The sequence below is a fragment of the Eptatretus burgeri genome, chromosome 17 (genome assembly GCF_056783735.1).
Source record: "Eptatretus burgeri isolate ZD-2024b chromosome 17, Ebu_testis_v1, whole genome shotgun sequence".
Lineage (NCBI taxonomy): Eukaryota > Metazoa > Chordata > Myxini > Myxiniformes > Myxinidae > Eptatretus > Eptatretus burgeri.
The window spans coordinates 25219372-25235807 of record NC_140977.1 but is presented as its reverse complement, the minus strand read 5'-3'; the positions used below and the strand labels follow the sequence as shown (position 1 = coordinate 25235807).

The 16436-nt window shown below is 44.7% G+C and overlaps 1 protein-coding gene across 5 annotated transcripts in view; it reads right to left on the bottom strand.

Moving 5' to 3' along the window:
* Positions 1 to 16436, bottom strand: part of MIPEP (mitochondrial intermediate peptidase) — a 77483-nt gene that overhangs the window by 56081 nt on the left and 4966 nt on the right. For all 5 annotated transcript variants that reach the window (XM_085862662.1, XM_085862659.1, XM_085862658.1 and 2 more), the window contains exons 2-4: positions 15370 to 15549; positions 15029 to 15202; positions 6932 to 7020 (exon numbers count right to left, since the gene is read on the bottom strand). In XM_085862662.1, the coding sequence (XP_085718788.1) occupies positions 6932 to 7020; positions 15029 to 15202; positions 15370 to 15549 (443 nt within the window). The remainder of the gene's footprint in view (positions 1 to 6931; positions 7021 to 15028; positions 15203 to 15369; positions 15550 to 16436) is intronic.

Sequence of the window (16436 nt, the reverse complement as noted above, 5' to 3'; positions counted from 1 at the left end):
CAAGGAACTTAGTGCTATTCTGGTTCATAGTTCCTGACCCATGGGGACCAACACACACCTCATAACCATCCCTATCAGTTCCAGTCGATGCATTGAAATCCCCCAAGACCAGAAGTGAATCTCGTCTGGGACACTGATCAACCACAGACTCGAGCGTGGCGTAGAATGTGTCCTTCACGGTGAGGTCACTCGCTTCAGTTGGAGCACAGTCAGACACCAGGGAAATGACACCTTAGGAGTGATGAATCCTTAGTCTCATGATACGCTCCTTGAACGGTGTTACCTCAATTATCATTGGAGTCAGCTTATTGGACAGAGTTACAGCAACTCCTTGAGTATGGTAACCATCAGAGCGACCAGACCAATAGTAGGTGTAACCACCCACCATTATCTCGCCGCAATCCGGTCTCCGAACCACAGAGAGTGCTGCAATACCGATGTCCAAACGCTTGAGCTCAGATGATAACAGAGACAGGTGATCATCCTCTCTTAGGGATAGGACATTCCAGGCACCCACCGGAAGGGACTGCCTCAGGTTAACCCAAGGAGACTGCCGTCTGGTGGACGACACCTCAGCACCACTCCGACACACTCTCCCGCAATCTGATCCAGAGATGTTACCCCGTGGTGGTTTCCCTCCTTTCATCAAGCATTGGGGGTCCCGAAGGCTTTGCCCCAATCCCATAATCCGGTGAGCTGCCCTGCGAAGGGAAGCTGCACAGAAGGTACTCCCATGGAGTGGGTTTTCAGATTTTTTTGCGTTTTTGTGTTTTGCGGAGTGAAGGGTTTTACGGTGGCCGGAGTGCAAATCCTGCCACAAACCTCCTCATAAAAAGTAACCCAACTGCAGGAGGACGTCCGCAGACACAGTGGGCACTCGATATGGGCACCCACTGAGGGAGGTCAATAAAAGTTACGACGCCATCCTCAGCAGAGAGTTCGTTGGAGAGGAGTTTTCACGGTGGTTGGGTCAGGAGTTTTTGTTCACGGTGGCTGTGAGCAGTCTGGCTTATTCTTCACAGTGGCTGTTACGGGGAGAGGAGTTCTGTGGACCGCAACTATTCGCCACGCAAGCTCTGCCACGAGCCACGAGTCCCACACGTGCGACTGGGACCAAACCGACGACCTTTGGCAGGTGCCGCACTCCAGAGCATGCTTTCCCTCCGACGACCAGGTACCCTCCGAACTCTGACCCCCAGCTTGTCTCTCTTCACGGCTGCGAGGGTCAAATAAATACTCTGGGGTTTCCTTTCTTTTTGTGTGTGTGTCTGCGTGTGGGCCCGTCTTTAAGTAGAACTGAGTAAGTGTTTTTTGCTTATTGTAAATATATCCCTGCTTGCATATTCGCGTCAAGTCTTGCCTTTGTCTTTATTTTACTGTTAATACATTTATTAGAAATGTTCCCAGTCCGTTTCTGTCCCTTCTTACATTGGTTTAGCATGGTCTGGGTCTGAGTATAAGCGGGGTTTCATCCCCGACAATCCGTTCATTCCAGCTGGCACGGCTTTGGCAGTTTCCGCTCGGCTGCACCCGAACCGGAGTTGGTAGTCGGTGGTTGGAACTCTACCGCAGTCGGTAGAGTGACTCGGTTCGAGCAAGATGTGCCGAGGGCATGGTTTCCCCGGTAGTCGAAAACGCGTAGTTAATTAGGTAAATTGGTTATAGACAAATAGACCCTACGCTACGCAGTTGAAATATTGGCGTCACAGTCGGTTAGACAACCCGCCTGCTCACTGAGTTATCCGACAAACGGCCTACAATTCCGGGGAGTTTGGTGGGACACGGCGTAACCTCCCCCACCTGGCGGTCATTCTCGCCACCGACCCACAACAATATATATATACATATACACACATATATATATATATATATATATATATATATATATATATATATATATATATATATATATATATTGTTGCGGATTCGCGCCCGCCGGCGTGCGGACGGCCACGTAACTCGAATCGCGGCACGTCGCCCACCGGACGGACAATCCAGTCGTGACCCTCTCGGACTAACGCCGGGAACCAGTCACGGGTGGACCTTTCGGCCTCACCACGATCGTGCCAATCGGCCCCCCGCGTGGCATAGGGTTGCTCGCCAAATTTGACCTACCTAAGTACCCACACGGAGGGTAGACCGGGCGATCGCACCTCGCCGCAGGTCGACTTCGGACACGGGCCACTTTAAGCGACCCGTTCCGTACTATCGGGATAACCGAGCGGTGTTATTCGTCGGCCTCGACGGTTCGATTCATTATCGGGCGTTTTAGCCCACGACCAACCCTTTACGTGAAGCAAGATGGAGATTCAATGAAAGAAAAGACGAAGCGAAGCGGGAAAACAGTTCAACATTAAGCACATTTATTTCGCGATGAACGGGAAGCACACATATACAATTACACCAAAAGCACATGTAAAAGGGAAACACAATATTACACAAAAAGCAAATGCAACAATGCAGATCTAACCGACTACCGGGCACACGGCAACACTTATACAATTTTACTTCACAGACGGCGCCGACAACACATATTCCCAAAGCAAAAGAAAAGAAACACCCTCCAGGATGAGGGGGGTAGACGGGCCTGGGGCCGAGACCGGGTCGGGCCTACCCGTCTGATGATGAGACGCAGAGCGGCGGTGGCGCCTCAACTCCGCGGGCCTCGCAGACAGTGTCTGGTAGGGGGTGGGAAAGGGGCCCCCTTTGTCGCACTATCTCAGCGCGGGGGGAAACAGGAGGGGGTTGCTGATGCTCGGGGGAAGGAGGATATCACCCTGTCTCAGGTCCCGCGGCGAGCGTCTCCTCCTCGGTCACGTTGCTGGCCTCTCCCTTTGCAGCTCCCGGCACCGACGCGAGCACCCCCTCGTCCGCCTTCGCCGCCGTCACCTCTCCACAGCTCCGTCTACTCGCCCTCTCCGTCTCCTCTCTTGGCTCGTCCCAACTCTTCACTCTTGACTTCTCTCACTTCTTTCCAGCTCCACCGACGACTCTCTTGAACTCCGCACAACTTCCATCTGAACTGCTTTGACTGACGAACGCAGCCGTTTATATAAGCCCCGTGGCTTCGCTCTTTCACCCTTGACCCTTTGCCTCCGACCCTTCACCTCTCTAACTGGCTCCCCATTGGCCCGAGGAAAAGTGGGCGTGAATGCTTTTTGATCCATGTATTTGCATATAGCGACCGCCCTCCAACGCCCTGGAGGCGGGGCCAAATCGCCCCTCGCTCACCGATTGGACGGAACAAAAGTGGGCGTGAGTCGTTTTTGATCCGTTTTTCTTCGGAAAGTCTGTGATGTCTCTGAATACGCTGCTCGGTGCGCGCCCTGCACGAGTCCAGTATCGGTGCCCACGAGTGGCGCGAGATGGTGTGGATGCGATGGTGGCGAGTTGTGACGGTAAAGGTCGTGGCGGTTGTGGTGAAGCGGCATTGTGGTTGGTGGTTGTTGTTGTGAAGCGGCGTTGTGGTTGGTGGTTGTTGTTGTGAAGCGGCGTTGTGGTTGGTGGTTGTTGTTGTGAAGCGGCGTTGTGGTTGGTGGTTGTTGTTGTGAAGCGGCGTTGTGGTTGGTGGTTGTTGTGTGATGGCTGTTGAGACGTGGTTGGTGGTGGTAATAATGGCGGCTGGTCCAAAATAAAGATAGTAAAAGAAAAACGGCTATCCTGAAGAGTCGCAGCCCGCATGAATGACATTTATTCCCTCTAGACAACGGGTTTGGGCCTAACTACACATATACTTACCGAGATATCTCACCTAAGGGACCTGAATGGTGGTTTGTGAATTTCGTCAACCACAACAATATATATATATATATATATATATATATGTATATATATATATATATATATATATATATATATATATATATATATATATATATATATATATATATATATATATATATACATACATACACATATATTAATATATAACCGCCCGGTCGTTTAACCGACCGTGGCCGCCAATATCTCAACCACGTGGAATAAGGTATATTTGTCTAGAACCAATTCACCCAATTCACTACGTGATTTCGACTACCGGGGAAACCACGCCCTCGGCACGTCTTGCTTGAACCGAGTCACTCTACCGATTGCTGTAGAGTGCCAACCACAGACGACCAACTCCGGTTCGGGTGCAGCCGAGCGGAGGCTGCCAAAGCCGTGCCGGCTGGAATGAACTGATTATCGGGGCTAAAACCCCGCCTAAACTCAGATCCGAACCATGCTGGACCAATTCACGAAGGGACGAGACAGAAACGGACTGGGAATATTTCTACAAATGTTTATTTTCAATAAAAAGACAAAGGCAAGACTTAACGCAAATATGCAAGAAGGAATATTTACAATGAGCAAAAACACCTATTCAGATCGACTTACAACACGGGCCCACACACAGACACACACACAAAATGAAAAGAAACTCAGAGTCTGTATTGGACCCTCACAGCCGTGGAGAGAGACAAGCTGGTGGTCAGAGTTCGGTGGTGTACCTGACCGTCAGAGGAAGGGCGTGCTCCGCATTGCGGCACCCGACAAAGGTCGTTGGTCCGGTCCCCAGTCACACGTAGGGACTCGTGGTTCGTGGCCGAGCTCGGGTGGTGAACAATCGGGGTCCACAGAGGGAGGTCAGGGTCGCTCTGTCCTTCCTTAAAACTCCTCGTAGCAGCCACCGTGAAACTCCAGAACCCCGTACAGCCACCATGAAACAAAACTGACTGCTTACAGCCACTGTGAAAGCAAACTTGACCCGTTACAGCCACCGTGAAAGTAAACTCGACCGGACCCTTTTTACAGAGTCTCGGACATTTATTGGCCTGTCTCCACGGGGAGGGGCCCTTGGCGAAAACACACCTCGCTGTCCACCTCTGATTGGACAGGGACCTTTCCGGGTCGGGGCCTCGGCCCCTGCCAGAAGACCCCAGTTACTCCTCCACGTTGCTTCGCTCTCGACGAGTAACAGTGTCAGCGCCGCGAAGGTCATCATACAAGAGTTACAACGTTCGTGGGAGCCGAGAACTGGAACCGCGAGACCCCCTCTTGGTAAGTCAAGGTATGAGTAGCCAGCGGGTGGTGATGGAGCGTGATGGGCCGAAGGGGTCATGCAGACGGAATGGTTTATTAGATGTAATAACCTAACTAAAAGAAATCGCAATGCACGCCTTTGATTCTCCCATGAGACAAAAGGAAGGGGATCTGACTACACACATACTTAACGACATAACTGACTTTTGGGACATCTGTATGTTGAATGCAAATGGTTTCCAGATTCGTAACAAAATATATATATATATATATATATATATATATATATATATATATATATATATATATATATATATATATATATATATATATATATATACACACAAAGCATAATATTTCAAAAAGTGGATGGATGATTTGGGTGGATGGCAAGAACAAGCCGATTAGAATTTGGTTAAGGTCCGGATATATATTCAGCCTATCAGTGGACGCAAAATGTAAACGGTTCAGCCTGGGGGAGGTATGTACCCGCCCGAGTGCCGCTCTAGTTTATCCTGTTTCCATCTGCAAGTCACATTGGAAACTCCCAAGAAAATAGCAATTTCATTCAAGATTCACCACTCAACAAAGGTGTCATGGGAAATGCTGTTTCCAGTCCAAACTGCAGCATCAACAACGACAGCGATCTCGTGATAGCCCAATATCGATCTCATGAGGCCTTAAACAGCCTCTTGGAAATGCCATGTAGATCACCTTTCGCTTGTTATTCAGTACATAGGAAACATACATTTATGCATACATCAAGTTGGAAAGAACCGTCTTTCTCAGGATGACGAATAGTGTTGTAGATGTGCAGAGGCAGGTGACTTGTTTATATCCAAGTAGTTTGGCATGCCCCAAGGGCTGCCCTCTCAATAACGAGGGCTTGGCCAACTGCTCGACATGTCTAACCGCAAGCCTTTCCAAGATACGCTAATATTTTTGGTGAGAGTAAATTTTCTGAAAATAGTTTGAAGTATAAGATAAAAACCAATTATAATTTTATCCATCTCAGCCAGGTATCCAGCTGGCCGGTGAGATTATATATTCAGGGCCATCGGCGGAACTCCATAGAGAGAGGATTCTGCCATAACGAAACGAGACATGTTCTTGTGGTTGTTTATGTTTCACAAACTGAACCTCCATTCTGGCTTTGATGACAGAGCGTTATGACGTTTGTCAACTAGGAGGAAAACAAAAAACTCACAAACCGCAACGAAAGAAATTCAATCATTGTTGTTAATGACAGGGAGTACGTGACTTCTACGAACATGAAAGTAGCTGCGGTGAGGAGTTACGGAAGTTACCGGCTTTTTAAAATTAATTTCAGGATTCTTGTACTCTTAAGTTACAAATCTGTAAAAAAAACGGGAAATTTGCCAGCATGTGGAAGTCACGAGTAATGGCGACATTATGTATGTTTATACTTTTAATTAGCCAAACCAACACGCTAGCCATTGGTACACAGCTCAGGACAAGATGTGCGTTCAATAATGATGCACAAACTAACTCGGTTACAGTCCATTCAAGATTGGTGTGACCGAGTTCGTCGCATAATTTTAAGTGATCTACCCTGGGTTTGACCCTCGGCTCGACGTTATCGAAATGGTGCTTTGCAGGCTGGCCATTGCGTCCCAAAGTGTGCCGTCCTTCGGATGGACGTCGAACTGGGCGTCCAGTCCGCTCACATTAGCCGGTGGACGTTAAAGATTCCACGGTGTCATTGGCAAAGAGTAGGTGAGGTATCGCCGGCACCCTGAACAAATTACAATTTCCTGTCCTGAGCAGCTGTCATCACTGGCCTAACTTTCCTTTCCCCACAAGAAGGTGGGATTAATTGCCGCCGTAAAAGAACTAGCAGTGGACTCGAACGTGGTGAAGCTTCAACCACTGTGCCGTTTCTCGGTCTTACTTCTCCACCATCGTGCCGATGCTCACACAAGCTTCATCCGCTGCTTCTCGAAAACCCTCGTCAGGGTGAGCGATTCGGACGAAGTCAGCCTGCAGCCATAGCATTTTGGGAAAACGTGAAATTAAAATGCTCACTGGTGAAAGTAATACAAACAAGTGCACAAAGCATTTCAATCCCCCTCAATGCACAGAAGCGAAGGCAGTTTGGACAACCTCTTGAAGAGCATTTATAAGTAACAACTACGAACTAGAATGGCACACGGTAGAGTGCATACCTCCGCCAGGCTGAACAGTTTAGCATTTATATCCCACTGATGGGACGGATCTGCATCCGGACCTGAACCAGAATCAAATTGGCTTGTTCTTGTAACCTAACTCATCCACCAAGTTCTGCCATAACCCGTCCACGTTTTGAAATATCATATCATGCTACATATCGTTTTTGGCCATCTCTCAAAGGTGAAGAATCACTTAAAAAAATTGAAAAATTAAAATTAAAAAAACTCTCAGATCCGGATTTGGATGTTCACCAAAATCGAATCGATTTGTCCTTCATCAAGTTTCATCCAAATCCATCGACAACTTTTTGGGATATCATGGAGTATAGTTTTTAGCCACCATCTCTCAATGGTGAAGAATCACTTAAAAAATCAAATAATTCTCGTATCCGGATTCAGATCATCACCAAAATCGAATCAATTCGTCCTCGTCACACATGCAACGTGGCCACCAAGTTTCGTCCGAATCCATAACCTTTTGTGATATCCTGCTCACATCCAAAAAAATGGGTGAAAATATAACCTCCCTCCACCTCCGGTGGCAGAGGTCATAAAGAAGTGTTACAAAGTTAATTTCAGCCCATTTCTACTTTTGCCGCCTTCTCAAGTCGAAACGATTTCTTCGAGAGTGTAACCGGGACCAATTATTTTCTCTGATCAAAATCGATGTACCCACACACCTCCACCCCCATGGCATGCAAACTACCGACACAGTAGTGTCCTTTCAAAGTGAAAAAAAAAATTATTGTGAAAAATATGAATTTGAATGTGTATCGCTTTGATCACGTGGCCTTCTCGGCACAACATGACGGCCTGATGATCAACATCCGCAGAACAGCCCTTCCCACCCCTCCCCTCAACTCCCCATTTTAACATCAACATGCTCGGTGAGATGACAAGACAAAATCTTCATGCAAAGCGGTTCACACAAACAACTGCAAGCTCAATTTCTATTCATAAGCACTTGCTAAAGTGGGTCAAACTTGTATTTTCTACCCTCCCCTCTCCAACCTCTTCTGTATTCCTCACTCTCAAATCAATATATATATATATATATATATATATATATATATATATATATATATATATATATATATATATATATATGTATATATATATATATATATCTTCTTCTTCTTCTTTCGGCTGCTCCCGTTCGGGGTCGCCACAGCAGATTATCCGTATGATCCGCATAGTGATTTGGCACATGTTTTACACCGGATGCCCTTCCTGACGCAACCCTGGTCGCCTCTTACGACACAGGGATATGGTACACCTATTTTAGCCGGGGCATACACCGGCCCAGTATACTGGTACTCATTTCGCCGACCTCGGAAGGATGACAGGCTGAGTCAACCCCCTGGTGTATTAATTCAGTGGCCCAACGGGGATTGAACTCACGACCTTTTGGATCCCAAGCCGCTGCCCTAACCACTGCGCCAACACCAGGCTATATATATATATATATATATATATATATATATATATATATATATATATATATATATATATATATATATATATATATATATATATATATATATATATATATATGTTGTTGTTCGTCTTTCGGCTGCTCCCGTTAGGGGTCGCCACAACGGATCATCCGTTATGATCCGCATACTGATTTGGCAGAGGTTTTACGCCGGATGCCCTTCCTGACGCAACCCTGGTCGCCTCTTACGACACAGGGATATGGATTGGGTTTCGCCATGATTCCGGGCTGCCCTACACCCTCTCATAGCGCAGCCCAGTGCAGAGCACCCGTCCTCAAGCGATCCTCCAACCCAAGCCTCCGAGTAGCCGGATTACAGGTGCACGCCACTACGCCCGGTATATATATATATATATATATATATATATATATATATATATATATATATATATATATATATATATATATATATATATATATATATATATATATATATATATATATATATATATATATATATATATATATATATATATATATATATATATATATATATATATATATATATATATATATATATATATATATATATATATATATATATATATATATATATATATATATATATATATATATATATATATATATATATATATATATATATATATATTGTTACGGTTCTTGGAACTGAATGCATACAAGCATACAGTTGACCCGAAGTCAGTTATTCCGTCAAGTATATGTGCAGATAGATCCCTACCTTGTGTGTAGTGGGAGACACTGGGGTGCGTTGCGATGTTTTCTTAGTTAGATTAATAAATCATTATATATCATCCACAACGACCCACGGTACCCTCTGCCTGCTCGCACCTTCATCTCGCTTGCTACTCTCGCATGGGCTGAACAAGCGCGTGTTCACCTACTCGTCGAACCGTCGACTTGCTTTCCGAGGCAGAATCTTTGTGTAGTACCTTTTTGGCGAGTCCGGACACGCGTAGTTGGGGGGCTTCCCGGTATGGCCGAAATCTCGCCCAGAAAGGGTGGCCCCATGGAAGCCCCATCCAATCAGGGCGAACAGTGGCATCGGCTTCACCAAGGCCCCTCCCCGCTGAGGGAGATCTATAAATTATGACACCATTCGTTCAGAGTGGTCGGGTGAGCTGGAAAGTGAGTCGTCTTGAGCAGAGCATTGGAGGGAGACAGTTCGTCGGCTGATAGCGAAAGAAAGGAGGAAGGTCGTGGAATGGTTGCGCTCTTTGGGGGTCGTTCGTTTCAAGTGTGAAAGAGCTGGAAAGACCTTCACCGGGTCTCTCGTAGGGTCCTGTCTGCAGCCCTGATCCCCGCATCGGACTCCGATCTACTCGACCCGGGCTCCTTCGCAAACACGGTCTCCACGCGGGCGGCCGTGGACCGAGCCGCACGACCATTGACAGGTGCAGCACCACGGAGCATCCCTTCCCTCCAACGTTCAGGTACCCGAAAGAACTGCGATCTCAGCTCACCTCCCTCTCTGGCTGCAAAAGGTCCTTTGCAATACATCTGGGTTTATTTTCGTCTGAGTGTGCATCTGAGTGTGTGGCGCCTTCTTTAAGTAGAATTGCATGTGTTTTTATTCGATCATTGTAAATCTTGACTGTTTTATTCCTGCGTAAGTCTGCTCTGTGTCTCCTTTGTAAGTTGCTGTAAAATTGTCGCAGTACATCTTTCTCTCATCTTCCCCTGCATGACATCCCCAATAAACCTGTTCCCTGTGCCACATAACTTTCCTCGCTTTATTGTAAATAAATTATTGTAGAAATGTTCCCAGTTCATTTTAGTCTTTTCCTTCGTTGGTCCAGCATGGTTCAGATCTAAGTTTAGCCGGGTCTTTATCCCCGATAATCTGTTCATTCTAGCCGGTACGTCCTTGGTAGTTCGGCTCGGCTGCATCCGATCCGGAGTTGGTAGTTGGTACTCGACCGTAGTTGGTAGAGTGATCCGGTTCGGGCAAGGCGTACCGAGGGCGTGGTTCCCCGGTAGATGACACCGCATGGTTAATTAGGTAAATTGGTTCTAGACAAAAAGACCCTACGCAGCGTGGTGGATGTATTGGCGTCCACGGTCGGTTAAGCAACCCTCCGTGTCACGGAATTATCCGTGAGCGACGGCCTACAATTCCGGGAGTCTGGTGGGAGACGACGTAACTTCCCCCACCTCGCGGTCGTTCTCCCCACCGGACCCCAGCCCACAATATATGTACACATGCATGTTGTTTTTTAACTTCACTGAAGAACCGAAAGTTTTTGATCACATCCACACATTTCTGCACATCAAAACATCAAACGAGATTATTGAAGAGATGCAAAAACTTTTTTTGTTTTATAATAGCAGGGCCGTTGGTGAATCGTAAAATGTGCAAGTCAATGACAATGGGATGTTAAAGATGAATAAACATTTGGTGAGTGGTGAAAATGAGACTCATACATTGAAGACAAGCAAATTGATAGGGACAGCGTACAGGCAAGGTGACCCCAGTGACCTTATAATCCAATAAACTGGAAACATGCAAGAGGTGACAACAAACTTGATGACCAACCATCGTAATACACGACTTTCAAAATCATGCATGAATGCTAAATGAGGTGGGGGGCGGCGGGGGGGGTGTGTGCGTGCGTGCGTGTGTGTGCGTTTGGCTAACTTTTCAAAAATCTTTTTTCTCAAAATGGCAAACTTAACCACAATTGTTGTGTTCCTAAATGCAAATCAGACTTACTAAAAAATACCTGTCAATAAGAGGAATCAGGTTTGTAACATCTGTTAACACTGTACAAGTGAGCAGTGGCAGTGTATATAACCAACACATGGAAGGAAAGATCGAAATACCAGGGGTGAAGATACGTCACCAGCTCTTCCAGGGAGACAACATTTCACCCCTCCTACATTCATTGGCCTTGGACCCACTGAGCAACCTCATGGATACACCTTATCGTCCAATAAGAGAACATCCAGAGAGACAAGAAAGGTGACGCATCTGCTGTACATGGACGATTTAAAACTCTTTGCACTAAACGATGAAAAATTGGCAGAACAAGTGAAATTTGTGAAACGGTACTCTGATGACATTCAAATATAATTTGGCCGAGATAAGTGTGCCAAGTGCACACTCGTACAAGGCAGACCAACAAAAACGGCCAACATAAAAATTGATACAAATACAACAATCCAGGAGCTAGACGACGAAGCATCATACAAATACATCGGAGTGGAAGAGGGCCACGAATTATGTCACAAAGAAATTCACAAAACAATTACCAAAGAATACAAGGACAACAAGGAAATCCAACACAGGTGGAGGCCATTCAGCCCATCATGCCTGCACGAGCACCACACCAACCCAAGATCATTTTAATTAATGAAAGAGGAAAAAAACAAATTGTATTTTTATTTTTGTTTTTTTTAGTTTGTTTTTTTGCTGTAATTTTTTTTCTTTTCTTTTCTTCCCTTCGGAGAGGGGGAATGGGCTTGGTTAAAAACACACATCAACCACACAACCCCCCTTAACAAGACCCCCACCAACAGCACTCCGTACACAATCACCCATCAATACTCAAACTACCTAAAAGTCTTATCAACATCCCCATACCCCTCTATCTCCATAACTTCCAGGCACCTATCTAATTCTAATTTAAACCTATCTACTTTTTCTGCTGCCACTACCTTTCCAGGGAGACCATTCCATGCATTAACTACTCTCTGAGTGAAAGTCCCCACCTTACTACCATCTTAACTCTCCTCTTCTTTACTCTCAGGCTTTGGCCACTGGTTCTGTCACCGTCTACTCTGTTGAATAATTCATCTTCACTTATTTTATCGATACCTTTCATTACCTTAAACTACTCCATCATATCTCCTCGCAACTGCCTCCTTTCTAATACCCGCATAGAACGAGGCTCATCGTGAAAACGTACCTTTCTCCAAGGAACAAAATGAAAGCCACAAACCAACTCGCAATACCAGTATTGCAGTACAGCTGTGGAATACTAAACTGTCCACAATGACAAATCAATAAACTGGATATCAAAATAAGGAAACTCCTCACCATTCACAAAATGTTCTCTCAAAATCAACTCATCCCAGGAACGTACCTGCCAAGACGAGGAGGAAGCAGCGGCCTGATGGAGCTCAACGGAGTGCACAGACTGACAACAGTAGGATTGACTGAGTAAGTGAATGCAACAAACTACCGAATCCTATCTGTAAACAAACACGAAGACAGCAATCCAGAGAATGTATCCTGAACCGACCTGGTGTGAATGGAAGTTACACAAGAAACCAAAACAAATACAGCCCCAACTAGAGGGGGAGCACTCGGTAGAGTGCAAAACCTCCGCCGCCAATACTGCTAGGTCAATCAAGTGAACCTGATATCCTATTCATTCAATTTGACGTCAGCAGTGCTCACAGAGTTATAGTTTGCAACTTTCCCTTTTACTTTTAACTTTTACATACTCAATTCATTTGTCATAACTAGATTCCTTGAGACAGAAATTGATTCTACGTGAGTATATCCACCTGAAGTTTCAAAATCAGCCACAATTATAATTTTGGCATGTTTTTTTTGGAAATCACTTATAACATGTAGAAATGCAAAAAATAAATAAATAAATTTTAAAAAATCGAAATTTTGTTGAAAAAAAAAGTTGCAAAAATTTTTTCTCTAACAATTTTTTTTGGGGGGGGTTGGAAATCACTTAAAACATGTAGAAATGCAAAAAAAAATTCAAATATTTTTTCAAAATGGCCGCCATAGCGGCCATATTGGATTTTGGACCGAGTCCAAAATCTAATGGCATGATCCTTGGACCAGACCTAATCCCCCCCCACCAAGTTTCGTCGAAATCCGTAGAGGAGTTTTTCCGTAATACTGTTCACAAACAAACAAACAAACAAAACAAACAAACAGAAACGGGTGAAAACAGTAACCTCTGATCTTCGATGGCGGAGGTTAACAATTGCAAAAAAGGACAAAACATCAACAGATATACACCAACAAATGGGAAAACGATTAAAAAAAAGAGCAGGGAGGTATAAAACAAACAAACAAAAAAAGATTTGGACAAATTGGGAAGAGAAAGAGAAGGCTCTTTGGAATGGTTAAGAAGACAGCTCAACTGTGATGGAGAACGAATCATTATTCATGCCCAAAACCAGGGACTTTATATGACTGGCTTTAAAAAAAAAATGGCAGGACTAAGTCAATCGGAGAACTGTAGGTTCTGTAAGGAAGAAAAAGTATGAGTCACCTCCTGTCAGGATGTTTAAACAAAAAAAACTCATGTCAGAACAGTTGTACACCCAAAGGCACAGCAAGGTATGGAGAGTAATCCACCGCACATCTGTGGAAACATCAGTATCCCAGTTCCATTAAACTCATGGAAGCACGAACAAAAAGTGATAATGGAGAACAAGGAAGTAACGCTCACGTACGACCTGATGATTCCATCGAGCGTGAACATAGAAAGCAAAGCATTGTGACCGGACATAGTACTTAGGTACAAAAGGACCAGAGAGTTGGTGTCAAAGCCACCCAATGCTCGCCTGTTTATACATTTATCGTTTTTAAAAGACTAGTCTAATAATATTTTTTTATAAAGCATTGCAGTGAAGTCTGATCCAAATAATTTTAAAGCAATATATGTATTTGTATATTGTAATCAGTAAAAAATAGTGTGGGAGATAAAAACATTAGAAAGGAAATAACTTGCACCAAAAACTTTAACATTTTCACGCTCACGCTGACGCTCACGCCAGGGGTATCGCTATAGCTCTCTGTTCTTCGAACAGGCGAGCTAAAAAGAAGACATTGTTAACTGAGGTGTTGTTACCCAGCCATTTTGGCCAAAGCAAAGCAGGAATCAAGAAAATGGCCAAACACCAAGATCTCAAAAATTAAGAGAAAATATCCTGACAGTATATTGTCAGGATGGGAATCGAACCCAGATCATACAGCTCAAAGGTAATCCTGCTACCTCTACTCCATCCTGTGGGACACCATGAGAGGGTTCTTAGCTTCATAGCATATCGTATGATAAATGCGAACAATTGAAACAATTTACATCCGTAGTCCATATCAGTCACCACACCCAGACATTCCATGTGCGAGTGCACCTGAGTACATCGAATGGTTGCATGACCCCTCTGAAGTATTTTGTGTCGAGAACACACGTTTTAATGAACAACCCAAGACATACGGCACATGTGAAGCTTCAAGGCTTCAAACAACTGTTAAGAAAAAATGATTGAAGTTTACACATGATTATGGGGTGGACCTGTACCCACTGTTCGTCCGAAGGTTAAATCGTATCCTCACACAAACACCAAACATTGAGGGGAATACACTTCTTACCAAATCAGCGACTCGACACAGACAATCGGACAGTTCATCAAAGAGCTCGACGACCCTCGGACCAGGCTCTGCTCGACAAGCCTCCTCGACGAGGCACTCGGCTCTCTGCAGTGCGGTGCGACGAGCCTCTGCAAATCCCTCAGGGCAATTAAGCTCAGGTACACCAAACAAGCCCTGAAAAAGCATGGTGAAAAACAAAGTGAACAACGAACATCCACATGATTAGTCCGCCAAGGTATTGCTTGTACATTTTAATTTTGAAAAGTTCTTGCAAAACACAATGCAAACTATGGTGGTGCTCAGAATGTGGTTGTGCCCAGATAAGTTAGATTTGAACACACATTGGTTGCATTTGCTTTCATGAGAGACTGGTGAGCCTGCATGTTGAAGGCTGCGCCCACGGGAGACCATGTGACCACACATCTCTGGGACTGGCGCGACTTTGGGACACGGTGGAGAGCTCGCCACCCATGGTTCCAACGAACCGCCGCTCGACTTGTGCTGAACATGTCCTCAAAGTGCTGCAAAGGAAAAGACTTAGTATAAATACATATATACACTGGAGTACTAAGGGGGATGCGTAGGGGGGGTGGTCCGTCCTGGGTGACAGCTGGAAGGGGGGGTACCATTGGGAGAGTTCAAATACAAGTATGATGGATGATATAACGATGGTTTTAGTTGCAAGTGATATTATAACATTGTTGCAGTTTTGAGAAACCGCTGTTGTGAATGTGCACTCATGACACGTACGTCTTTTAGCGTAGTTATTTCCGTAATAAATGCTTACAATTTCCCCTGACCGTTAAAAAGCTCTAAAGCGTACGAGCACAGCGGGGGCTTTTGATGGAAGGTTTTCTCATTGAGTGTCGGTAAGATTCTTCCGTGATAACTCTGATATACTGTGATTTCAAAATTTAAGTGTAGATAATTAAGTTTATAAATTACAAGAATATTAAAACTTGTAACTTACAAGATTAAAAAAAAACAAAACAAAGCTAGATCTGAGAACATGCGAGCGGAGGAAGAAGATGAGGTTTCTCAGCTTGTGTCGGGAAGATTCTTCCGTGATTTCAAAATTTAAGTGTACGAAATTAAGTTTATAATTAATAACAATATAATTTACAAGCTATATTGTAAGTTTATAACTTTTGAGATTAAAAAAACAAAAAAAAGATCTAAGGAGAACGTGCTTGCGAAGAGGAAGAAAAGGAGGCCAAGGAGCGTCCAGAACAAAAAAAACTAGAGCGGGCACTCATAGAGCGCATACCTTTGCCGCCACTACTTTTTTTGTTCTTGGTATGAGTGTGGGGAACTGGTTTCATATGAATGGTCTTATGACACAAACCACATATCTATAATGTCATGACCCCCCCCCCGACTTTCGGGGACTACGAACAAAACAACAATC